We start from the raw sequence: 26621 nt of genomic DNA, 5'->3' as shown, positions 1-26621 counted from the left end.
TATAGCAGCGTACAGATAAACATAAGAACAAATAAAATAAATGTTTGACTCTGTAATGTACTCACCTGAAGGCTCCTCTGTACTGCTGGACGGGGTTGTAGGAGGTGCGACTGGAATCTCTACTCCCAGAGAAAATATGACACAGACACAAAGAGAGATCATTATTATGTGTGTCCATGCATACATGTCTTTTTTTTGTCTTTATGCGCATGCATGTTTGTGCAGTGTGTAAATGTGCACATTTGATGAAGGCAAAACAATGCAAAGAAATGAAAATATATCAGTGTGAAGGCCACGAGTTGCACAGAGCTCTGTGATTTTTTCGACAGACAAGCTTTTTGAGTAAATGTGTTATTGTTGTGGTCGATAGTGGGCTGCAAATTTGCTAAACACCCCCTGACGCCAAGGGTTATCGTCCACTCTCTAATCCGGTGGTCAAAGTGTGAAATGTGTATATAAATTAGACTTTTGTGAAGTCCAGACAGAAAGTTATTCTCCTCCAACTCCCTTTTATTGAATATTTATTATTTCTTGTCCTTTCCAACTTCCTCAATAGATTTTTTCCCTTCAGGCGCTGTCCAAGCTCCTTATCCACAAATTTCATGTTTAACCACAACTTTCTTCCTGCATTTTACAAACCAATCAAATGTTAGATGTTCATATTAAAATATAGTTAATAATCATAGTTGCCAACCTCGAGACCATAAACATAATGACGGATTTTGGAAAGCAGGGGGAAGAAAAATATGAGTTACAGAGACTTTGTTTCCTGCATTCTCGTGACTTTTAAAGACTGAAAATAAAATAATTAGTAAACTACATGAGCATTTTTTATGTTAAATACATTTACTTTGGGTTTAGTTTTTGGTTTATTCCCCTGGTACGCCAACAGAGTACCAGGAGGAGGGAGGCCAGGCTGTAGGCTTGGCCTGCACCGGGGACCCACAGCCAGCTTTCTTCCCTGGCTCCTGGGTCCTGGATGCCCAAGCGAGGCGGAATGGGAGGCTTGTGGTCTTAGCACAACTGGGTAAGGAGGGCAAGCCAGGGCCTCGCAACCCCTGAGCCACCCTTGAACACCTGCTAGAGCGTCCAGTTGGACTAACACATGGTGGTCAGAAGGGAGATAAGGTGCCGATTTTCAGCCCCAGAGGGTCGGAGGAGGGGGAGAGTTAGATAGATAGTATTTTGACCCTGGTAGGAAACCAGAAGAGGGCAATGAAAAACGGGAGTTATCTGGGAAAATCGGGAGGGTTGGCAAGTATGTGAATAATAGGGGCACCCTGGTGGTCTAGGGGTTATGGCACCTTGTTGCGGACCTTTGTTGCATGTCACTCCCTGTCTCTCTGCCCCCTCACTTTGTTTCATGTCTCTACTCTTGTCTCTCTAATAAAGGCATAAATTGACCATTATTAATAAATCACTTAAACAACTGTGAGAATGTCAGTGAAGATTCTCAGTCATCCAGGTCATGGTATTCGTACGTGCTATATCGTAGGCAACTGGACTTGCTTGCGTTTCTTGAAGACATTTCGTCTCTCATCCAAGAAGCTTCTTCAGTTCTACATGACTGGTATGAAGTTGCAGGCTTTAAACCCTGTGTGGGTGGGAACCCTTGCAGAATCGTAGGGGTCACATGTGAGCTCTTACTTTCAGAGTCTGCAACTGTAACTGCAACTTCGTACCAGTCACGTACAACTGAAGAAGCTTCTTGGATGAGAGGCGAAACATCTTCAAGAGAAGCAAGCAAGTCCAGTTGCCTACGATATAGCACTTACAACTGTGAGAATGTTTCATCGTTTGTCGGCTGCTGCTTTATCATGCCACCGCCTTAATGAGGTCTAATCACCTTTTGATTCATAACAAATATTGTCAGCCTTCTTTAATTAATCTTTCAATATTGGATTGTTAATCCAATTAATTGTTAATTGTTTCATCTCCTCCCCTGTAACCTGCTACATCAGAGCTGTACGATTGTCCAAAGACTTGATTCTCTCAGCCCTCCTTCACACTCTTGTAATCACAAGTGGGTAGGAAGTTGACACTCAGAGAAACCATGCATGAAGAACGGCCGTCTTATCTCCAAAGGAGCAGGATGGCAACAGGAGATATAAAACACATATAATGCTGTTTTTTTATTGTGGGCAGGAGGGACAGAAGAGGCTCATCAAAAAGTCTGTACAGAGCAGCAGGGTGGGGGGAGAATACAAGGACAAAACCGCAGAGATGTATCAAAGACACATGCAAAGAAAGAGGTGCACAACAGTGGTGGTTTGAGCAGAGGTGAGGACTTTGTGTGTGTGTGAGGGGAGAAAGAAAGAATCAAGTCTTTTGATCAGGTTAAATTTCCTCAGCTGGGATCGAGCAAACCTGCTTCCTACTCTCTGAACGTACACAACATTTATGTCACCATAAATCAGAGCCTGTGGAATGATGTACACGGCTGTTTGTTGCCTTGTGGACATAATGGGGCCTGCTCCCATGATGAATTGGTCTATATAATGACAAGAAAAACAATCGCTGCCAAAACAATGGTGCCTGAAGCCCATAGGTCCCTTTGTCCATGTTGTTGTTGATCAGCAATCTTCTATATAGTATTCAGCTCCAACGCGTGCCAGTTCAAATAATGAGTCTGTTTCTCATAATTGACTTGTGTAGATTTATGGCCGACAGCGCTGGAAGGTGTACACCGAGTCAAAGATATAATATGACTCCATATTAAAATGAATCTTGGCAAGTGCTGCGGTGGAGTCTAACAAGGGGGCTGTTAAAGATTAAACTAGATTACATGGCGATCATCAGAGAGGGACTTTATTTCCATTCCACACTGCGTGTTTGACACATCAGTTCTCACTTGACATTCCCAGGAATCAAAGATATCTGATAAGTTGATTTAATTTATTCCTTGATTGGACCTCAGCCATGCATATCCATGTGGAGATTTATCCCTCATAAGCATTTAATTCCCAGTATCTAATTACAATGGTGAGAGCACCAATTAAAATGTGTTTTCAGAGTGAGACAAAAGAGCCAATAAATACCCACAAATTGTCATTTGCTATGGGGCTATAATTCCATGCAGCTTTAAGGCTTAACCCTCAGGCGATGCTTTCGTTTTTCCATCATTTTAACTGCAACACAAGGGCGTATTTTAGCTAATAAATGATCACTGGATGGTGAGAACAAGATTGATTTTGTAATTCAACCCAAAGCTTCCTGCACTTTTGTCTAAGACACTTTGGGGCTTGGAGATGCTTGTGTTAACAGCTCTGGGTCAAATTTATGGAGACCAGCAAGCCGAGACCATAACCTTGAGGTTCAGTTTTAATGGTGTGTTTATTTAAGCTAGCAGATTTACTGGTCAGAAAACCCACAGTCGGACACTAAGCACTTGTCTGAAGAAAAGACGGCTTAAGCATTGTAGGAGTGTCTGCTCACAGTGTGTGTTTGTATGTGTGTGTGGCATACTGTGTTGACTGGTAAATTAAAGGGGAACTACGGCCATTTTTTAAAAATTCATTCAAGTAATTTATATGGTCTAAAACAGTCCAAAAACATTAGTAAACATTTACAACTCTCCCAAATCCACACACTAGAGAAACTATGGAAAAGCATATTGGCATCAATTTAGGTGGTGTTCCCCTTTAACATGTGTGTATCATCACATTATGCTGCATCCCTCCTTTTGTCCTACAGTGAGGCAGATATGGTAAAGACTGGGTTCCACGTACTTATGCAGGGGGCAATGGGCGAGCGGCTCTGCTGGTAGCCTTTAGCACAGCGGTTGCACGTGATACCAGTCACGCCGTCTTTACAGGGACATTGGCCTGTGGTTTGGTTACAGGTTTTGCCAGCAGCGCCCACGGGATGGCAATCACATGCTGTGAGGGAACAGAGGAAGAAAGAGAGGCACAGTGAGTGGTCACACGCGCACACACACAAATGTGGGGAGATACAAACATATACTATCTACAGAGAGTGCAGGTGGGTACACAGCAGTGGAGGCAACAATAATAGAGTGGTGAGAGACAGGTGGAGGCGTGCACAGAAAGACAGGACTTACCACAGCGCTCGTTTTGAAGCGAGTGTGGCATCATGACTAAAAGAGCAACACATCCTCTAAGACATTTCTTGACATTTTGCTAATTAGCTAATCAGCATGTAACCATCACGTCTACCTCAATCAAAAGCAGCCAAGAGACAGTATACAGCATGATCCTCAATCACAATGTATCTGTGTGAATGTGGCTGTTTGGCTTTGGTTCCAGTGTGTGACTGTAGCTGTATGTGTGAGGTAAAGAGAAAGGGTTGTGCATGTTTACCAAATGATAAAATAATGGCGGGTAATCCTAATTGCCTGTTTCTGATTAATGCCGGGCTTTGAACACCAGCCCAAAGCGTCTGTCACACTTCCTCCCAAACTGGGGGGTCTATCGAACACACATGCTTCAGGAATGTAATCATTTTCCAATTCCTTTCCCCCCCAGACCCAAGCCCTTAATTCATTTCACAGCCAAACCCCTGTCAAGTTTGAAATCGGTGTTGAGTAATAGTTGTCTGAGAGTTGTTTCTTTTCATCTATTTCTGGATATGTATAGTAGTGGCTCTGGTGAGGAGAGGTGGCTGAATTAATAGTCTGTACAGTAAATCCTGACAGTCTAATCCAGACCAGAGCAGTCTTGATAATCTATCAACATTCCCACCTCTTTACTCGAAAAACCTACAAAGCCTAAAACGCTGTTTGTCACCAAACTCTCACCACTATATTCCTCATCCCATGAGTGATATATTTTCTGTTTATTTCCTATGGAAAACCAGCAATGCCGACGCTCAGCCTCAGGGCTGGGCCAGCTCCGCTCGTCGTCTGCCCCTCCCTAAAGATTTTTTTTCTGCGTTGTGTCACTTGTCACTGAGCAGCCTTCAAAGGCGTAGCTGAATTATGTACTTTGAGGTTTGTGGGGGTATTTAGTGGTTTTGGCTGTTTTGTTTTTAACCGCACAGAGTGAATCAGCCCACGGTACAGTATTACAGCTTCAAAACAATCTGTTCATCTCGGCTCATTGCATTAACATCAGTGTTTAATATGTAGAAATGTCAAAAATGTCAAAACATTTTAATTAATAGCAAAGCTCATGTGCATAGTGAAAACTGCAGGTTTCTGCTGTGAGTTGTGTGTTAAATAAATGTGGTCTGACAGCAGGAGCAGATGTTATTTGATTGTTTCTGTTTGAATTTTATGCTTAAAAACTCTCAGTGATAATGAAATGTGTTTTTTATCTTCACTTTGACCTGGAGCGTTGATACGGTTGTTATTCATCCAGGCTGTATGAGAGACATGCTCTCTGGGAGATCCACATTACAGCGGGCCTCAGGGAAAACAGTGCTGTAAAGCGGTAATGTAACACCGATTCTGTACTCTTTATGATTGACCTCGGACTCTTGGAAACAACATAATTGTTATTCCCTGAGATATTTTAACAAGTGAAGTGCTACAAGACAACTCGATTCTATGGGTGAAGGCCATAATTTTGGGTTTCTAGCGGGCCACCTCCTCTCTGTCACACACTCTCTCCCTCGCTTTTATCTCTATTGCCTGTTTCCTGTGATTCAGCTTCTGTTGCTGCTCTTATCTCTCCTCGGTGTGTGTGTGAGTACTTGTGCTGTTCACCCTTCTTATCAGGCTTAGAAAAGCCTCCTTAAAAGTGTGTGTATCTATTAGTACCTTTATCAGACCAATCTGTCACTGCTTTCATTGCTTAGTTGTGTCTAGCTCAGTGGGAGGAACAGCACACACACACACACACACACACACACACACACACACAGAGCCTCAGGAAGCCCAGTAATCTAGTGTGGAGGCCGGTGCAGCACGTCTTCAGGCCTGTAAATTTAGGAGCATGTCAGAGGAGTTTGAGGCGCAGGAGGGCAAAGTGCGTTTTTGTTTGGAGCTTCAGAGAGCTCAGGTTATATTTTTAAGAGCGTCTTCCTGGTAACCACAGCTCAGAGCCTCGAGCCTGCCAGTAAATCAAGGTGCACAGCACATGGTCTACAGGTGGGGAAACACTCTGCCTCCCTCTACTCCTCCTCCTCCTCCTCCACATTTGGTCTTTGAAGGGCTGACTGACTCTCTGAGCCGATGTCCGCTCGCATGACAAAGTGTCTGACTCTCTGGCTGGATGACCCACCTGTTGGCTAAAAGGACTGGAAGTGTGAGTGAGAGTTTCTGGTTTAAGTGTGTGTCCACTTAACGGTTAAGTGGCAGTGTGCTCTGCTTCATGGCTACCACAGATGGCTCAGGGAGATACGGGGACAAGAGGTCCTCTCTGTCTCAACGCGTGAGGAGGACTGACAGAAGCTTATGATAAGAAGTGTAGGTGTGTGTACATAAGGGAACTTTTCCCTCACAACACAGAGCTGAATCTAAGGGATTAGCAAAGTATGACTGTCATGTTTCTAGATGAAGACAAAATTCCTAAAAGAAGCTCTTGGCGCCGGGAGTTGCATATAAAAGAATGAAAAATGTTCTTGGTTAATGGGGAGAGCGGAGGCTTTTTCAAAGGCAGGCAGTCGGGCCGGAGTCTGAGATTGCACAATGTGAGAATTTTGAACTCTGCCAATCGTTTACCATAAAGCTGGTGTTTGAAGTCTGAACTCCCCCCTCATTTGGTTTGTGCACTCTGTGCCAATAAGAATAATTTGTTGGCCCTGGACTGAAGCCAAGCTACCCGAGTCTGTGTTCTATTATAATTAGGTTTATGCTCCTCCACAAGCATCTTTGGAGAGGATAAAGAGATAGCGTTATTGGGTTGTTTGCGCTATACATAAACAGCAATCTAAATGACGTGTTTATCTAATAGAGGGCGTGTCTCGCTTGTTGTGTTGTTTGGTGTTTTATTGATCAGAATAACAGGTTGCAATGGCCCAGAACAGTCTTGCTTTTGGCCACAGAGCCAGCCTAAGATGTTGGACGTGAGCTTATATTTGCAGACCATGTTTGATGCACAACACTGCACATGTGTGTTGTTCTAATTGAAAACACGCAGATATCACGCACACCCCGATGGAAATCCAAAGCTAAAAGTGAAGTCATGAAAAACAATATTTTTCAAATCCAAAGCAGAAAACATTTTATATGTGGTCAATAAAAAAAACCCTACTGTGTCAATGGAAGACATATGCTGAGGAGAGGAAAGTAGGTTTCTTAGCATGTTATTCTGATTGAAATAGACCATCCCTCAATCAAAGCCTAATTTCCCTCTGTATGCAAAATATGTTCCTCATCATCCCACTGACCGATGCAATTATATGACGGTTGATGTTCGGATTCGAACGTGAAAGCCTGAATTCAATCCATCAGTCACAGAACCGTCGCCAACCTGCTCAAGCTTGATTTTATTAAGTTTCGATGGCCCTCTGAGGAGGACTAATCAAGAGCAGGGCTCATTACTTGGCATAGACCTCTCATGTAGTTATCACTGTCGTTCAATATGCTGAGGACCAGCGTCAGGATGGGCTCTTAAGGAAATCACTGGTAAAATTTTAAAACAGAGTTATGATAGGCTTTTAGGGTGACATATAGGGATAACAGCTGGGGCAGAGCCAGGCGTTGTAAACATTCAGGCCTAAGACCAAACCTAAGGGGGTTGGGGGCAGGAGTGTAGCACAAAACTCTAGGCCCTCCGCCCTTCCTCCCCTGTTCCATGTCTCTCTAATGCACCTTTTGATTTTTGTTACAAAGTCAGTTTGCTTTCTTTCCCTTTACTTTCTTCCTTTCTTTTTTGGAAACCCAACTGCCGTTTTTTTGGGGAAAGACCTGACAGTGTATGTTGGTGCTCCAGCAGCATAAGCAGTGACTTGACTTTTCAGTAGCTGTGTCTAGAGATAAACCCTAGTGCCGGGGCAAACCATTTTGTGCCTTTAAGGGGTGAGAGGGGCCTCAGAGAGCGTCCACTATTAATATTCAGTCTTTCAACTGATTTATTCAGCTAATCTTAATTTAGTTATGGCACTAGTACTTACTTAGAAATAAAAAAATTACATACAAAACCAAACTTTTGATTCCAGGCTTTTCAAGGGCCCTGGGTCATCAGTCCCATGTTTCCCCCCTACTATGATGCCCCTGTTTAGGGGTGATCCCCCCCCCCCCCCCCATTTAGAGCTATATGCACTATTTGTCAAGCTATTTAAGATAATAGAATGCCTAAAAATCTGTACATCATTTGGGAAATAACATAATAGATGCCTACAGAAAAAAAATCATCCTGTAGAGCCTACGCCCTGTTATGTATCTAATTTCTCTCAAACTATCATTTCAAAACTGTAACACAACAAATCTTGCGGATGACAAATTTTTACTCCTGCCACCAGGAAAGTTAGTAATGTTACTATTTTCTTATTACATAACATTTCGTGTAAACAGTGTTACTAATCTTGAAACCTATTTTTGGCATACTATGCTGGAGTAGAAAATTTATAGAATGAATATTTAGCTGACAAATTCATCCATTCATTCGTTTTCTTTCATTTATTCATGATACTAGACTAGATATTGTGTTAAGATTTTGAATACTGTAGTATCATGCAGTCTTATCCTGGTTTTAAAAGCTGCATTACTGTAAAGTGATGTAATTTTCTGAACTGAAAAGACTGTAGCTTATCTGTTTTTTGCCTTTACACACTTGGCTGCTTGGATTGCAAATCAAAGGCCTTCACAATGCCAAGTAAACGTGATCCTTAATACTCTGAAATGAATATTAGTTAAACAGAATAACAATTACTCAGTTAGATTTCTTTAGGGAACAGCACAGACTCAGGGCTTTTGAGAAAACATTCTGGGCTGGAGCCCCAGAAGCCACCCTTCTGCTCCGCCCCTGAATAACACACAGCTGATTAAACTCTGCATAGAGCCATCACTGCAGAGTGACATTTGTTATCTCAGTTATATGTCAGCAGTGTTGAAAGACCACCCAGAGTGCTGCATCTCATGGTCTTCTTAAATCTCACTATCACCTTTTTAAGTCCATGCGTTTCTTTGTCAAATACGCTCAGTTAAAGATACAAACAAGAGCTGCTTGAAACGTATGCTGTGTTTACTTTACACTCTTGCTCAATGAGGGGTGAAGTTATAAATTTCGCCGTGTAAATGTAGCCACCGGGCACGGCTCGTTCCGCAGTGGGTAGGCCGCTGCTCTCTTTTACTTGTAATGGCCTCCTATGGAAATGAGCTGCTTTCGGGGAGGATTGTATTACGCATATAAAAGCAAAACTCTTGTGCTCCTCGACCTGCCCCGCGCTCCTTACAGTGCCCATTCTCTTCCAAAAAGCCACACAGCAAAAAGGGCTCTCTCTCCCTCTCTTTGAGTTCAATAAATAACCAAACCTCTTAATTGCTGTCACTTCAGTGCAGCCCTCACACTGCTTGAGGAGCGGACAGAAATTAGTTCTGCGGTTTGAGTTTCATTGAATTATCTTGAGTTATGATGTGGTAAACCTGAGAGAACTTGGCAGGGCAAGACTTGACAGCACACATAGGTGTTTGACGTAAGGAAAAAGCTGTGTGTGGTAACTTTAGGTTTATTAACAGAGAGCGAGAGAGAGGGCATGTAATACAGTGACATACATCTTTAAAGTCTTCATCTGTAACTTTCCAAATATAGTTTGCGAAAATGTTTTAATTGGCAAAGGAAACAGTTCATGCTTCGTATCATTTGTCAGCTTGGGGTAATTACCACAGATCCTTTATTGTAAGTCTGTTTTGATGTAACTGAAGACCTCAGTAGAACTTGGACAGTGTTTGCTTATAATTACACAGAGCTGGGAGAGGTGGGACGTGCATAAACTCTGGCAAATTTCATGGATTAAATTGAACAAAACCGTTTGGATAAGCTGACAATTTTATAAATGATGATGAAATGTGTTTAGATTTGAGCTCGGTGAGAGGCCGGCAGCAGAGAACGTGAAGGAGGCAGGAGTGAGTTTCTAGTGCGGGTGCGATGATTTAGTATTTACTAATTTGGAGACTCTGATGTAATGAGTGTATGACATGACTGCACTCCTGCTACGAGCCTATGGGACTCTCATTATCTTATAACAATAATGCTATTATAGATGTTGTGAAATTCCACTAAAGGTGCATGAAACCGTAACAAAGCACACTGATGCTGTATTTTTGGGCTATAAGTTAGTGAAGTCAGTGAAACTGTGCATGATGTTGAGTCATGATAATGACATTAATGATGATCAGAGCAATAATTACAATACCGTTTAACCTGTTGATTATTTTGTCAGTTTATCAATATATGTTTTGCTCTTTAAAATGTCAGAAAATTGTGAAAATTGGCCACTGCAATGCTCTCAGAGTGCAAGGAGCAGTCTTCAAAACTGTCCAATAAATAAAGATATTCATACGGTAACAGGAAAAGCAGCAAATCTTAACATTTGAGAAGCTGGGAGTGGAGAACGTTTGGAATTCTTACTTGAAAATTACAGAAAGAAATGTGGATTACTTATCAAAATTGTTGCCGATTTACTAATTTAAAAATAATAAAAAAGGTTGTAGCTTTTCGAGAGTTGAAAAAAAAAGTGACTCTGAAAGAAAGTTGATAGAGATATATCAGAAATACACACATGTTGCATGTATACATCACATTAACAGCAGGTTTCCCTCAGCGAGAGTGAAAGCAGGGGCAGAGGAGATGAGAAAACCAGCTTGACAGAATCCATGCATGGAGGACAGATGAAGATGAAGGAGGCAGAGTTCCCATCAGGCTCCAAATCAGTAGCACTAGTTATCAAAAAACCTTACACAGACTTAACATACAGAGCCAGCCTCACATATCCAGGTGCACATGTTCTATACATGATCAGTTTACTCCAGATGCCAGAGGTCCATATCAGGTGCATTTTTCACAGTTTTTGACTCACTGTTTTGACTTTCACCTCATGACTCATTTATCCGAAGTTTCCTAACATAAAGTTAGTCATCGTCGTCGTATGAGAGCAGATTTCCACATCAGTGGGAATTGATTTCTCTTTCTGCAGGCAGGCTGTTTTCTAGTTACGGTGAAAAACATTTTTACTCTGCTTTAATTTGGCTCTACAACAAAACCATTCATGAATTTGTTCTCCTCTGGTGACCCAAATGTTGCCTGCTTACTTCCAAGATCTCGCATTTCAGTGGCTAGCAAACTGAAAAACTCACCAGTGTAAGCAATAAAACAGTAATGAAAAGCAGCCTGGAATCATCGGAAATATGCTGGATTCATTGTGTGTTTGCTGATTGAAAATGCCAAGGTCTCCATCATCTTCAATGTGTAAGGCATTAGAGAAAATTGTGGTGTAATGATATATAATACGGTCAATTGCTAATTCAAATATGATTTGATTATGTAACAGAACAAGATTAAAACATTTGCTGTGTTTTGGTACAGATCTTCCAAATAGCACAAGTTGTTATGCTCTGTATATTTTGCACTGCAGGACCTCGAGGCCTCTAACTTCAAACCTCCAAGAAAGTGAGTTATGGGACACTGAAAGAATCAAGTCTCAGACACACGAGAAGGGATGTAAAAACATCAACAACAAAAAAAGATGTTAAATCTCCACAATTAGCCAGCCTGGTAGACACAGTGGAGGATAGGGGTTAATGATACACAACGTCCCATCGTGATGAATGTGTGTTTGCATTCCTGCTCGACAGGAGAATGGGCCCAAAGCCACGGAAGGTGTTAATGTCAGTTTAGGAATATCGCTCATGAGCGGCTGGAGGGGCTGAATAAAATGGATGCATTTGTCAGGGAGCTTTGTTCTGAATTTGTGCTCATGCAGGGAATAAAACATGCTCGATGTGGTTGCTGGATGTGAGGAATTTGATGAGACTGAATGCAACATGTGTGACGTTCTTCTGTGCTAGTTTAATGAATGTTTTGTCACAGCTGCATGAAGTGTGCCATCGTAGCAATTGCACAGGGAAAAGGTGAAACTTACGGAACGACAGATATTTTTTTAATCAGTTAAATCAGCTGTATTAGTCTGTCATGATCTTCAAACATCATTGTCTTGTCTGAACATCAGCTTATTTTGCTGTGTTTTACTCTGCAGACATGCCTTCTGTCAAACTGACTGATTGGTCAGTTTATTTATTTACTCCCTGGTGAATGATGTGAGAAAACTCGGGCTTAAACTGTCAGCAGGCGGCTAATATTTCCTCTTTGGAAGTGAGCGCTCTGAAAAACCTCAAACAGGTATGCATGTATTTCTGTGCATGTGTGTATCTCTGGAGCGGCTCGGAGGTGTCTCTGGGCTTGTTTGCACAGGGATTCAGCTCCTGTTATCTTTCCCTGCAGCTATAGAAGAGGTGAGAAAATATACCCTCTCTCTTTTCAATCACCCCCTCCCCTCCTCCTCCTCCTCCTCCTCCCTTTCTTTGACCCTTATTAGCTACGGTGAGGGCTGATGGCAGGCGATTCATCCAGCACTGAGTAGTGAGCACACCTGTGTGGGGGTGTGTTCCTCTTGTCCTCCTCTCTTCCTCTGCTCCTCACCCTCCCTCCCTCCCATCTTTCACTCTCTTGCCACCCCTCTGAACCTGAGTTTTGCTTTGTCTCCCTCCTTTTCTTTTCTCTCCGTGCTGCACCAATGTTCCTGGGTTCTCATTCGTCTTTGACCTGCACTGAGGATCACTTCACACCTCGGCTCTGTTTGTTTTGCTTGTCCTGTCATCCCCTCGCCCCCTCCCCCCTTCTCCCCCCTCCCCGAATGAAGCCAAATAACTCAACTGTCGATGAGGGAACACCCAGCCCGACCCGCCCCATACCACCACGACCTCCACAATCCCAACAGACCCCCAACTCATCTCCGCTGACAGAGGGAGATGAGGGCGAGACAGGCTCAGGAATGAAAAGACTGCTGGCTCCCCCCACTTCCTGTAATTCATCTACAACTGTTTCCTATCAGACCAAAATAATCTCAGTAGTGGCTGGTATGAAGTCTGTATATGTTGGTATGTGTATCTTGGTAAACATTTTGCTGAAATTTCAATATTTCAGAACTTTTTTTTTTTTTCAAATTCAATCAGATATTTGTTTTTTGTCTTCAACATGTTCTTTAAAATCTCTCCCTGACCATAGAAGAAAAATTAAAACAGAGAGAAAACACTGTACCTTTGCAGGCTTTCCTGTGTGAGATCGGTTTGGACAGGTCCCTGTAGTAGCCCTCCTTGCAGTAGTGGCAGTGGCGTCCAGCTGTGTTGTGGCGACAGTTGAGGCAGACTCCTCCGCTCTTCCTTCCCGACAGCTTGTACAGCTCCATGTTGAAGCGACACCTTCGGGCGTGAAGGTTACAGTTACATGCTGTGGAGGAAATGGAAAAAGGATGCAAAACAGGTTAAATTAGCACAAAACAAACAGGTTGCAGCAGAATTGGTTCCAGTTATCGACAACAAACTAATTTGATAGTTGGTAAATGATGACTGTGTCAGAGTCGGGGGAGGGGGGAGGCAATTATGTTTCATATTGTCCTTATTCTAATGGTAAATTATTCTTATTAATACTGACTTGTTGACATGAATATAAACGATTGCCTAAATCCAAATAAGTAATAATGTGATAATGTGTGATGTCCTGACAGGCAAAACAATGACCTTGGTAGTGGAAATAAATCCATTCACTATCATGCTTACACCTTTTTGAGAATTTTCGTAGTCAGTTTAAGTCATAATGGTATTAATCTCAGTTATTAACTAATAATTTAGCATGACTCAGAACTAGTTTTGCTATGGTTTTGCTGTCTGCCGCGAGCGGGTATGATCTCCTGGGAAAATGAAGGCTCGATTTATGGCACAAAGGAAGGGCAGATAGAACTTCTGTTTTCCCCCACGGCTATTCCCAGTTACCAAACAGTGTCATTAGGCTTGTTTGAGTTGACCTGTGCCTGGCCTGGAAAGTAGACAAGATCCGGCAGCACTAGCGGGGAGCAGTGAAAAAAGTTGCAATCAGGTCGGACAGTTGCAAGCAGCCTTCAAAGAATCTACAGAAAGTCAATATATGATTACATCCTGTTAGATCTATCTGTAGGCTACCTGTAGTTTGCAAACCACATTATAATCTTTATCATTAACCACACAAGATGTTTGTTAACAGATTAAACTTTCATTGAATGGCATGAGACTAACAACCTACAATCTAGTATTAAATATAATAATCAGACAGAAAATTAGGATTTCCACAATTTGTGGTGTTTGTGGTCAAAACTGAGAGCCAATCAGCTCTTTGATCACGTGATAACCAGGCATGTCCTATCATGCCCAGGGTCTTGCAGTCAGTTGAGAGCAGCTGCAGTGTCTGGCTTTAAAAACTGCAGCCTCCTCAATCCAGTAAGGTTGTTGTTGGCCACATGTGCATGACGTCATGAGCAAGTCCGTATCAAGTTGGACACAACTTTTAGCAGCATGCACTGTGAGGCGATCACCGGTGATCGATTCCGTACAGGCCTGGCTCATCTCGAACGAGCCTACTGTGAGTTCTTTGCAGTTATTGTCTCTAGTAACAAAGTAACTGTGGTAGCTGCTAGGCTCTGAGGAAAACGGAAAGCGATCCAGGTGTCTTTGCAACAGCAGGCCAACAAACTTAAAAACACTGGGGGTAGAAGTTGAAAAGATGTCTGTTTCCACTTTAAACTATTGATATTAATATACAATTTTAATGGACATCTGCTGGCCAATAAGAAATGAGCATTCTCTGTGGCCATGTCTCTAGGATCCAGGACTGAAACCTGACTTGATGCAGTGCTGCCACACATACTAAAAGAAGGTTAGAGAGTTCTCAGATAATGAGGTCAAACACTGCGTCCTTTTTCTACCTCTCTCCAGTTGTCTTACTCTTTCTCTTACTCAAATACTCTACTCATCACTCCCTTTTTCCCTTCTCTAGCTCTTTCTCTCAAGGTCCTCGCCTGCTCTCAAGAGTCCAAACTGTACTGAACAGAAGTGAAGGCCTGGCATTACCATTCCTCCATTCCCTGCAAATCCCTGTGAGCATGTGCGAGACCCCTCGCTGCCGCTTGTTTACTGATGAGTACAGTTTCCAGCGCTGAGTTTAATTAGCCGGCTGATGTTTATTCATGATTCTCTGGCAGCCTGAGTGAGGCAGACATGCCCAGCTTCATTAAGGCCAGCCGGCCGAGACACCGGTCCTCCACCACCACCACAGACGCATTCATGCATTATTAACAGCAACGCTTCTGATACAGATTGGGGCTCTACTGTGCATTAGTACATACTGTACTGTATGTATGTGTACGTAGGGAAATTGGGGGTTATTTGGGTCCAACTGGGGTCCCCTGGTTGGTTTATCTGCCCGTGCTTTTCTATGCTACCTCTTCACAGGGCTCCTCTCATCATCTCCTCATCATAATGGAGGAGCTCTCACTTCCCTGAACATCGCTCAACCTGACTTCTCACTGGCGTGTTTGTGTATCTACTGGTACTTGCTACATAGTGAGGACTGGAACACATTTTTAACCAACACAGTGAGGACATTTTGGAAACTGAGGATATTTGGCCAGTTTTCAGTCCTTTAAAGGCCTGTTTGAGGGTTAAGACTTGTCTGTAAGGTTCAGGTTAATGTTTGGCTTTTAGTTGTGATGTTTGAGGTTAGGGTAAGGTGCTAGGGAATGCATGTAAATGAGGATCCTCACAATTATAGAAGTACAAGGATGTGTGTGTGTGTGTGTGTGTGTGTGAGTGCGTTTGTGTGTTAAGAGTGTGAGTTTTTTTCTGGATGTATGTGTGTCTGTTTGGGACTCCTGAGACTCCAAGGACCTAATTACAATATCTTTTCTAAAATACACATACAGTACGCACACAGACACGCACACACACATTAGCAGCTCCGTGCCTTATCAGTAGTGACTTGGCTTTCTGTCTTTCCTGCAGGACAGCAGGGATTTAATTAATGATACGTCTCTGCTTGTTCTCTTCCCCTGATTCAGACTGTCTGTCTTAAGCCTCAGTATATAATGACTGCAATGCAAAAAAAAGACTTTTAATGCCACGAGACCACAAGATAATATTTCCATTATTTTTTCTGGGAAAATAAGATCAGAAAGAAATCCCTGATAGACTCAGATTTAAACAATCACCTCAACTCCCATGTCCTGTAAACTCACCTGACTTAACCCAGTCTCCAAAAAAACTGTTGGCATTGCATTTCTGCAAACCACAGATATGTTACATTTTCACATCATTATGTAGCGGATACATTGAAACTTTACATTTCAACAATGCTGTGGTTAACAACTCAGTAAGTTTAGGCACAAAAACTACTTGGTTATGGTTAGGATAAGATCGTGTTTGGCCTTAAAATACCCCATTTGCGGGGCACAATCCTGCAGGAAACAGAGGTGTCATGGTAAAAAACAACTGTTTTCCGTGCCACTATCGACAATGAAAAAAATAGTGACAGGTCACTTCAAAATGGCTAAAAGCCACTGGAAACACAGTGGTCTGCAGCTTGGCAAGCATCTCGTCTGGGTGACATGCCATTCACAATCCCCTCCACCTCCTGACGACAAAGTCGGCTCATAAACTAGCTAACTTTAGAAACCTTGATATGATATGTTTAAAATGTGTAACGTACAAAATGTGTTCTTGGTTTGCAGAAACATGCAGTGCCATCGTTTCTTCTGGTGTCTGAGCTGCCTGACTGGATTTATACCTATCCTTTCCTCAAAGTGACACAGGTCTGATGTTTCCATTGTTGTCTTAAGCTAGATTTACACCTGTTCATGACTCACATTGTTAGCCTTTCAGACAGTAGAGCTTTCCTTCCTGGCTCCACTGGAAAACCCCTGAAGCCCACTGATATCCCCAACCTGACATTGTGTGTCTGAGATATAAAAGAAGTTAAGGAATAAGCATGTCTGAAATTTTTATTCAGTCATGACATTTTGTGACTAAATGGACATTTATTTTAAGAGATCAATTGATAACACAGTGGATTTTCTTCTTCTGTGTTTAGACAGCTCTGAAATGATCTGTGTCACTGAGCCAGCTGTCAATCCAGCTTGTAAATGCCAAAGGGCAGGTTCAGTCTCTCTGTGATTCTGGGCCACACTTAGTGAAAGCTATCCCCGGCTCGCCTGCAGGTAACAGGGATCACTGCCAGTGGAGGACCTAGACCTGCAAACACATCTCTGTTACACTACAAAGATTGTTTCACACCTTCCTTAAATGAAGACAGGGGGAATTCTAGCCTACCGGACGACACTGCCCCGGTGAGAATAATGCCGTTGTCCTGGGAGGCATGTAGGATATTGAAGAAGAGACAGCATACAAGCTGGATGTAAAGGTGTGGGGCAGAAGGCCACATTGTGTCTGATGGTATCATGCTTCATGAGGTATTATGTCAGATAATGGGGACGAGTGAGAAGCACTTTATCTTAACTCACCGACACTGGGCGTGATGTAAGCTTGTTCGCACAATACCCCTTACACACTGAAAAAAAAGTATGCTATTGTTGGCACAATTCCAAATGTTTCATGAACACATGAAAAACATTTAAAAAATGACATCATCACAGTCGTATCCAAATTAAAGCACATTTAATAAAAAAACAATTGAAGATTTGTAAGCCAATATGCAATTTGTCTGGCGTGAGCTTATCAGGTTTCCTTTGGCGTTCTTAAACAACCGCCTGTCATTCAGACATCTGAGTGTTGTCCATTCATGTGGAGTTCACTGTTTCCTTTCATAATTCCTTATCTGGCAAACAATCACCTTGTGTTTAAAGATAACATTATGCTGTCAGTCATGATCACATATCCCTGTGACACCGGACACTCGGCTCTCAAACTTTTAATTCAACAAGACTCTCTTTGCTATGGCTATTTATTCATTGTGATGTAATCTAATAATAAAATGAATCAGCACTCACACAGTAAGTGCTCCATTCAGTGATTATCGTAAATCAGATAACTATCAAATGTTTATAGTTTTAAAGTGGTCTTTATTTCCATCACATTACCTCATGTTTTGCACCATGCTGATTCTTGCGTGTGTTATGATATAAATTGTTGAATTTTAAATACCAAGGTTGACTTAAATTTCACAGCTCACACAAGACCCGGTTGGGTTTGCCGTCAACCACAAACACATTCCTATCTACTTAAGTAGGGATGTCAGTTTGTTGTGTTGTGGAAACACCTTTGCCAAACCAAAAAAATGAAAGCATATTTGATAAATCCACTCTTGGCAGGAAATCTGTGAGTTTGACTTTTCAAATAAAACAATCACATCCTCTCTGTCACCATAAAAAGCTCAATACAGTGTTAGAGACTTTATTAAAATTCCCGCAGCAGCAGCAGCAGCAGCAGCAGCAGACTTTTTTTTTCTCTTTGAGTTAAAGCAAAATTAAACTGGACCAAAGTGACATAAAACATGTCTGTCACAAGCAACGGTGAGATCATTGCTGGTCCCCTCCAAAGGCTAAAAAGGGAGATAAAAATAGAGCAGAGTATTTAGTTAAAACTTGTCCATCACTTCTAAAATTACAGAGAACAAAATATGATGCTTTTTTTTAAACCTATTCAGCAAAAAGTGCACAACAGTGTAGAGGTCTCATGACTAGAAGTGCAGATGGATGTTTCCTCTGAATCATTTTCCTTAATGACACCAAGACAGATTCAGAATGAACACCTCACTGCTAACTGCTGCTGAAATACCTGCCATCGATTTTCAGCAGGACCGCTGTGATAACAGTGCACAATAATGGTAAAGAGGACCATTGCTGCCGACATACACACATACACACACACAACATTCCTCACGCTTGCTCTTTACAACCAGCAGGATTCAGGTTTTCTGCCCTTCAGAGGAGACACAAAAGCTGAGCCAAAGTTTATTTCAGCCGAGCAATCAGCTCACACACCTTCACAGCAAACAAAAGCTACTGCTTCCATTCACACACAACACACACATGCCGAGTGCACCAGGTGCACATTGAAGACAAGTCTGCACCCAGCTTCCTGTGATTCAACATTTCATCTATGTGTTAATATGAGAACAATAAATGGTATTGTATAATAATGAACTATAAGACAGAAAAAGCATATACAAGAGAAAAAAAGAGACATTTTGTGTTAAACATAAAACCTCTGATAATTTGTGGTTGTTTAAGACATATTAAATGACAATTCGAAAAGCTTTGTACATTATAATGTATTGAAATTCTATTGTTGATAACCAATGGTAATAAAGACTACATTCTTCTTTTAGGACACCTTAAAATGTTTGGTCTGTTTTCAATCACGCTAACTGCTTCAGGCTGGATTAGCGAGTCGGTGGGCGGCTGTAACCGCCCCCCAGGTGAGCAGTAAAAAGAAGTGTGAACTGACACCTTTAAAACAAGAGTAATTGAATTAGCTGGATGAAGCTAATCTTACTCAAAGCTTTTCAACACCTCCTGTAACGTGCACCCGACTATCTGAAATGACAAAAAGCTGCATTCGGATCTCGCAGCTGTTTCGACCTCTTCCTGCAGAATTTGACAGGAAACCGATTTGTTTATCGGGTGTTGCTGTTTCCCGCACTTCCTAGGAAACATGGGGGCCTCAGAGCGGCGTCTGAGTGTGTTTCTGGATAAGTTGGCTAATTAGTTTCTTTGAGTGGTTCCCAGCGTCTATCAACTGACCTCAGTTGTGTAGCAGCACAGAGGCCGCCTTCCCTCGGCTAATTAGAGGGAAAACTCAAGCAGCAGAGCTGGAGGTTGAGGTTAAGCTCATCGTACTTACGACAAGCCTGGAAATTGAGGGATGTCGGTCACAGCCTCGATTTGTTCTTAAGAGACACTCCAGCAACTGATCTCTGCCACTTTCACTCTAAATCCACAAGCTGGATTTGTTGTAGCTGCTGGCTGCTCACTACCCCGAATATAAAGGTACAATTGAGGATAAACTTTAAAAAGAGACGGCTCATTGTATATCTAAACATCCAGACTGAGACACTTCTGTCATTGACATTCTTGTCTGATAGAAATTTCCCATCATTTTGGAGGTCGCGGGGGGTAACAGACCCTGACAAACATTTCTCCTCCATTTTTCCACAGCTTTCAGGAGATGTCAGCCTCCCCCGCTGCCGTCACCTCCACCGCTCACCCAAACAGGACAGGAAAACCAAAACCCAACACCACCGCCTGCGAGCAGGGGACCGGCAGGAGCTCTGCTACTCTGCTTTTAAACAAACACCAGGCGGAGTCCACACATGCACAGTTTGCTTTTAATCCTATGGGCGCCCCCCAAAAGTAATTAGATTAACTTCTAAAACCCCCTCAAGAGAAAATGGAAAAATATTGGGTGTCCTCTGAGAGAGAGAAAGTTTAATGTAGTATATCTTCACTGTGACTTATTTTGGAAAATGTTTTCATAAACCGTGCCCCCAAAATATCTGGAACAGCTTGATACCCCCCTTCTGTATGGTGCATTAAATTAAATCATGGTAGTCTGTAAAGCATACCTCTTTTTATCCCCTCACACACACACACACACACACACACACACACACACACACACTATAGTACCAAGCTGGATCCACAGCACTTGTGTGAGACGCCCTCTGGCCCTCTAACCTGCAGCCTGCTCTCTGTCTCTACATCTCTCTCAGTGTCTCTCTGGGGATCGATGGGGAAACATAACACGCATGCCGGGAAAGTTTGGGAGGTTTGCTGCCTGACGTGGCCAAACATCAGATGTGTGTTGAACACTGAACCCCATGTGCATCCAGTTCATAGATCCAGTGTGTGAGCAACCGATATGCATGTGTGTGCTCATGTGACTCACACAGGAACAGTATGTTTGAAGACAATTCAAGGAAATCATCGTGTTTGGTTGTAATCACTTTTTGTTTGTTTTCGCAGATCAGACAAGTTCACTGCTTTCTTTGCAAACATTCATTAAATAAAAAGGCATAAATCTGCCTGAAATGTTTGTAAAGCAACGTAGATGTGAAGGAATTTGAAAGTATTTCTTGCCAGAGATCCCTTACTCTGTAAGTATGGTCCATCAAAGGCACATAAGCAGAGCTTGAAGTGGGCTGGTACTCACAAAAATACAGCACTTTTACGTTTTACTCTCTGGTGCACCTTGACTTTTTTTTTGCACACCTGCACTTCTCACTAGCTGCCGGTACTGTTTTCTGCCCCCTCCACATAAAGATCTCTGGGCCAGGGGTAGGCAACACAATGCCCTTGAACACCTTGTCAGAGCCTTGGGAGAGTAGGGCTGATCTTGCCTTCGCTATACTAGGAAAATAATTTTGGCGATAAAGAGAGCTAGCATGGACATGGCGAAGTTTGTGGCAAATACCAGCTCAACTCACTCCCAACACATTGAATACCGTCCCTCTTTCAGTGGATTTTGCCATCAGACACAGAAGCACAGAGGCACCCTTTGCGGGGGTGTGAGTCACACCTGACATTCACAGTTTGTGGCACTGCAAGCAACTATCATATTTAAAAGAACGAGAAAGTCCGTATAAGGTGGGTGGGGGGCGAGATGGAGGGTCAAACAAACTTCGGACTTTCACCCAGGAGGCCGCTGTTTGTTTATCGCGTGAAACCAAAAGTCAGTGGAGTTATTTAAATAACAACATAGTGTGCTAGCATGTGGGTTCCATTCTGAAAAGGTGGCCTTTTGCTGCGTGTCCCCTCTTTCCCACGGTTCCTTTCTATCTAGCTGTCCTATCAATACACTTACATTAAGCTGAATCATGATGTTTTTTTTGCTAAACCTAACCATGTGCTTTCCTTGCCTAGTTACAAGGAAATAAACCTAAAAACAAAGTTATTTACCTACATTGTGAGTTTATTTTGAAAATGACTGTATGCATGTAATGAGCAGAAACTGTATACATTTTATATTAAACAGTAAGTGTATTTTGAAAAGACACAGTGCATTAACAAGCATAAATTGGCATGCTGTCCCTGAACATCCAAAACTGACACTGGAGGGTTACTAGTGCATCATATTGTGATGTGTAGGTCCACTGACAAAGCTGTAGTATGTGACAAGTTGGGATAAGAATGTGTTGAAAATACATGTGACTTTGCCTAATTTTCAAAATAAGGTGTTTACAATACACAAAATACATAAATGGAAATGAAATGAAGTGGATTATATTCACATAAAATGTTTGCCTGTGTTCCTCACAAATAAAAATATTTTTTACTTTTTTTTTTTCCAATTCAAGCACCGTATGTAAGTATTATACGCAAAATTTACTCAAAGTATTAAAAGTATTCAATGCAGAAAAAATGGCCTCTGTGAGTGTTACACTGTTATATTTTATATCTTCAAATGATTAGTAACTAAGTAAGCAGTATTTTACTGTTGTAGTTGGTTGAGGTGGAGCTAATGCTTAACTATTTTACACATTGTTGTGTAGTTTAATCTATAACAGTGCATCATTCTTAAATTCTGGTTTCATGCTTGCCATGAATAAAAATATATCTGCTTGTGTTTTTTACATTGCACAAGGATGAATGGTGGTAAATGAGCTCAATAATAATAGCTTATAATAATGCATTTTTATAATGCCTTTCAGAGGCAGACAAAAACAAACAACACAAGAACAGAAAATACCTCAGATATTTACATAACTATGCTGACTGTAAACAGCAGAAGAATATAACAGTAAACAGAGAGACAACATTTCAACAATTGGCACAAAGTGACAGAAAACAACAGTGATATTTTCCTTTAATGTCTGGAATTTCTTCTTGAGCGCAGACATCACAAACAATCATTTTGTGGCCGGATTAATTCGGTGTTGATATTCTCTCGGGGAGAAGTGATTTAAAAACAGATCTCGGTGACAGGTGAGTGCAGCGCCTCTTGTTAGACTGATGTGGGACCACACCAATGAAGAGGCTGTGATCCACAGACGATGGAATTTCATTATGAAGAAACGATCGCACGTCGCTGATAATGACTGTTTCTCCCAAAACAACTGGAGAATTTGACTTTTTTTTTAAAGCCGCCATAATAAGTGTTGAACCAAAACACAGAGTGATGTGAAATTAAAGAAATATTTATGTTCACTCAATAACCACTGTATATTTTGCTCTACGTTACATATCAACTAATAAATCTGTTTCATGGCAACTGTTTATTTAGTCTCGTATGAATCAGAACAATACTGCTTTTTATCATGTGTTTGTTGACCCAGACGCTGGCGTGATAAAGGCGGGAATTTCCAATTAAAATGAGAGCTATTGGAAGGATTGAGATGATAGATGGAGTGCTCATCTCAGTGTTTTGTGTCTGACGTTCTCTTAAGATGCAATTATGGCTTTATATAAATGCCATTTACCATTACAATTAATCCTTTTAAACGAGCAAAGCATTTGTCTTTCATTAGCTGTTGCCACAATATGCGCTGAACTGCCGTAAATTATCTTCACACAGACACAGACAGAAATCTGTGCTCTTTTTTCCTTTGATGTGCAATCAGCTCCACCTTATAAAAAGCTGCTAAGTGGCATGTTTTCACCACACATCTCTTATATTTAATCTGAAGAAAAACAGGACTCTAACGCACAAATCAAACTGGCAACAGAGGACAAAAAACTTTTCAAGTTTTACAAGCTTTCGCAAGATCCGTAAACTTCTGGAAATCGGGATAAATAGATAAACAAGCTCCTCTGTGACAAATACAAACCACTGCTTTTTATCACAGCAATAAAAACAAATATACATGTGTTGAAATCCACTGACATTTTTAAAAGCTCAATCGCCTTTCACAACGCTTTCAGATTTCTTCAGCAACAATTTGAAAACAAATTTATTTCCATCCCTTCATCTCTGCTGAAACACTGTGCGGCATATTGTTCAAAGAGTGAAAGTTTCGGAAAAATTCAGAGTGCAAACAAAAAATAGTGGGAGAGAGAGATTATTCCAGTGTCATGGAGGATGAACGAAGTGTGCGGGGAGTTTAAGGTCAGCACTGCTCAGTGTATATTGGGGAGCACCCTGGGAATGCCATAAAAACTACGGGGTGATGGAGCGAGGGTGAGTGGGAAGAGGGAAGGGAGAGGAGGATGAGGCGCCCGCTGCAGAGATTATATCAGGCTAATTTAATTCCTTTATTGCAGCCAATTAGCCGCAGCACTTTAACCCCCTGTGAGCCCTCAAGCACTCTTCACTCGGTCTCTAATGACCCCCAACTAAACTCTGGATCTCAGCGGCTCCCAAAGAAGGCCATGTTTCACAGCGGCTGTATTTTTAATAAGCAGTTTGCCTCGCAGACACTGTACCAAGGATGAGAGGGAGAGTGAGGAAAATGTAAAGAGAGAGATGAGGAAAGCTGGGAAAAGAAAGATGAGGTGGACAGAGGAAGGGAGAGAGATGAGCCGGCTGCTTGTTAAACCCCACGTCTGACTCGGAGGAGACTTGGCTAATTGAGACCAAGTCACACAGAATATTCATCAGTCCTGCAGGGTTATCAAAGGCACATTAAATATGCGGTGAGGACTGATTTCCAGTGGACAGACTCCACTCCCCGTCAAGAAGCCTTTACACGCTTGTCTGACCTTTTTTTTCGTATCAGTCAAGCTGTTTATCTATTTCTCCTGTCTTTATTTCATAATTCAACACTCCCATGTTTTCTCATATTTGGTCAAATTATGCAATTCCCGGTGCAGACAGAGTCTACGTTGCATGTTCTGTCAGCGGGTGATAAAATGTAGTCTGGTTATCCGACTGACGCAATTAAAGAGCTGTGAGAACCGCCTCGCTTCAGTGCAAGCAGGGATCCCTCATGAAGCTATTAGCAGCGGAGCGAAGGTTAATGTTAAGCAACGGATTTACAGTAGACTGCAGAGTAAACACCAACAGAGCGGGGCCCAACTCTGAATCTATACAACTCCTTCTACAGCACAAATATTCAAGATATATGAAGTCTGAATGTACAAAGTATCATGAAGCTGGATATCTTTTGTATAAAGTATATAAATATTTCAAATATTTCTAATAAACTCTCATACTGGCATTAATCAAATGAGCAGGGTTGCAGTTATGTTTAATTATTTATTGCTATTATTACGTCCACTTTCATTTCTTTCTCTTTTTTAATTACATTTTTTTTTTACCATCTATCTCTGAATATTAGTTAACACAGCAACTTTGCAGGACACATTTAAAAAGACACTCTAATAGCCAGTTTTTACAGTTACTGCGCTGTTGCTGATTTGCTGTTGCAGCAACTGAAAGGACACACTGTGTTTAGAGCGTCTTCCAGTACTGATGCAGGACACTCAAACCCTGTATGTGCATTGGTAAAGGCATCATTTTTCTCGGTGTTTTGCCTTTCGATACACATACAAGCTGGCGTTTTGAATCCACAAAATAAAAAGATTGGATTGGAATAAATGGTCTCATATTTTGGTGTTAATGGGGGTGAATTTAACCTTTTGAAAAAAGAAAATCTAGAATTATATTTGAACTCTAAACTTGCTTGTATTTGGTTATATCTTTCTTTTTCTGCTCAAAAAATGCGAGAACATCATTTGGCGGCAGCATAAAGCTAGCTGAAGTTGTTTATCTATTGTATGGCCAGCAGTGATGAAAAGTAACAAAATACATTTACTCAAGTAGTGTACTTAAATACAATTTTGAGGCACTTGTAGTTTACTTAAGTGTTTCCATTTTCTGCTACTTTATACTTCTACTCCACTACATCTCAGAGAGAAATATTGGGCTTTTTACCTCATTACATTTAATTGATATCTTTCCTTACCACCTTTCATATTCAGATTATTAATACAAAATATTATTCAACTAATAAATTAAAGTACCTAGCAGTATATAAACTTTTTAAAATGAGCCTCACCTTTACCTGTGACATTACACTGAAGTGCACATTAATGCATCAAAAAATATAATCCAATAATATGATATACATTATTCTGATAGCATAATGAGTACTTTAATTTTTGGGACCTTCAGTATATTTCCATTGTAATATTTTCATAATTCTGAATGCAGGACTTTTACTTGTAACAGAGTGTGTCTACATGGTGCTGCTTTTACTAAGTGGAATATCCGAGTACGTCATTCACCGCCGGGAGAAAACAAGATGCCTGCATTTTCCTACTGGCCTACTAGCCTGCAGACTTTAACAAACAAATTGAAATGCACAAAACTGTACGTCTTTCTCACTCTTAAAACAGCTATATTTTGCACATTTGTTACGTTACAGTATTTTTAAATTCAAATTCATATTTTATCATAAATTTTCTATTCTATATTTATGTTCTTGACTGCTGCAGCACTTCATCATTTTTCTTTTAATCACTCTTAATATGTTTATTGTATGCACCAAACACCAAGGCCAGTCCCTCAGAAGTCAAAACCTTTTTGGTAATAAATCCTATTCTGATTCTGGATTCACTATTGTGATCGTAAATCCTTTGTCACATTAACACCATCTCAGATGTACATTAACATTCACGAGCACACGGCCTTACAATCTGCAGCAGCCTCCAGCAGCAGGCCAGCCTGCTCCATGCTGAGCTAAATGGCCCATATATTCACTCTCTGTCTTCATGTGGGGGCTAATAAGGCCTTTCCTTTTTCA

General features: G+C 41.5%; 1 protein-coding gene across 1 annotated transcript in view; it reads right to left on the bottom strand.

Moving 5' to 3' along the window:
- ntn1a (netrin 1a) overlaps window positions 1-26621 on the bottom strand; it is a 78506-nt gene that overhangs the window by 21733 nt on the left and 30152 nt on the right. Inside the window, exons 3-5 of the mRNA XM_050044188.1 lie at window positions 13158-13346; window positions 3729-3878; window positions 66-119 (exon numbers count right to left, since the gene is read on the bottom strand). Coding sequence (XP_049900145.1) covers window positions 66-119; window positions 3729-3878; window positions 13158-13346 — 393 coding nt within the window. The remainder of the gene's footprint in view (window positions 1-65; window positions 120-3728; window positions 3879-13157; window positions 13347-26621) is intronic.

This window comes from Epinephelus moara, chromosome 5 (genome assembly GCF_006386435.1).
Source record: "Epinephelus moara isolate mb chromosome 5, YSFRI_EMoa_1.0, whole genome shotgun sequence".
Lineage (NCBI taxonomy): Eukaryota > Metazoa > Chordata > Actinopteri > Perciformes > Serranidae > Epinephelus > Epinephelus moara.
This window is presented reverse-complemented; position numbering and strand designations above follow the sequence as displayed.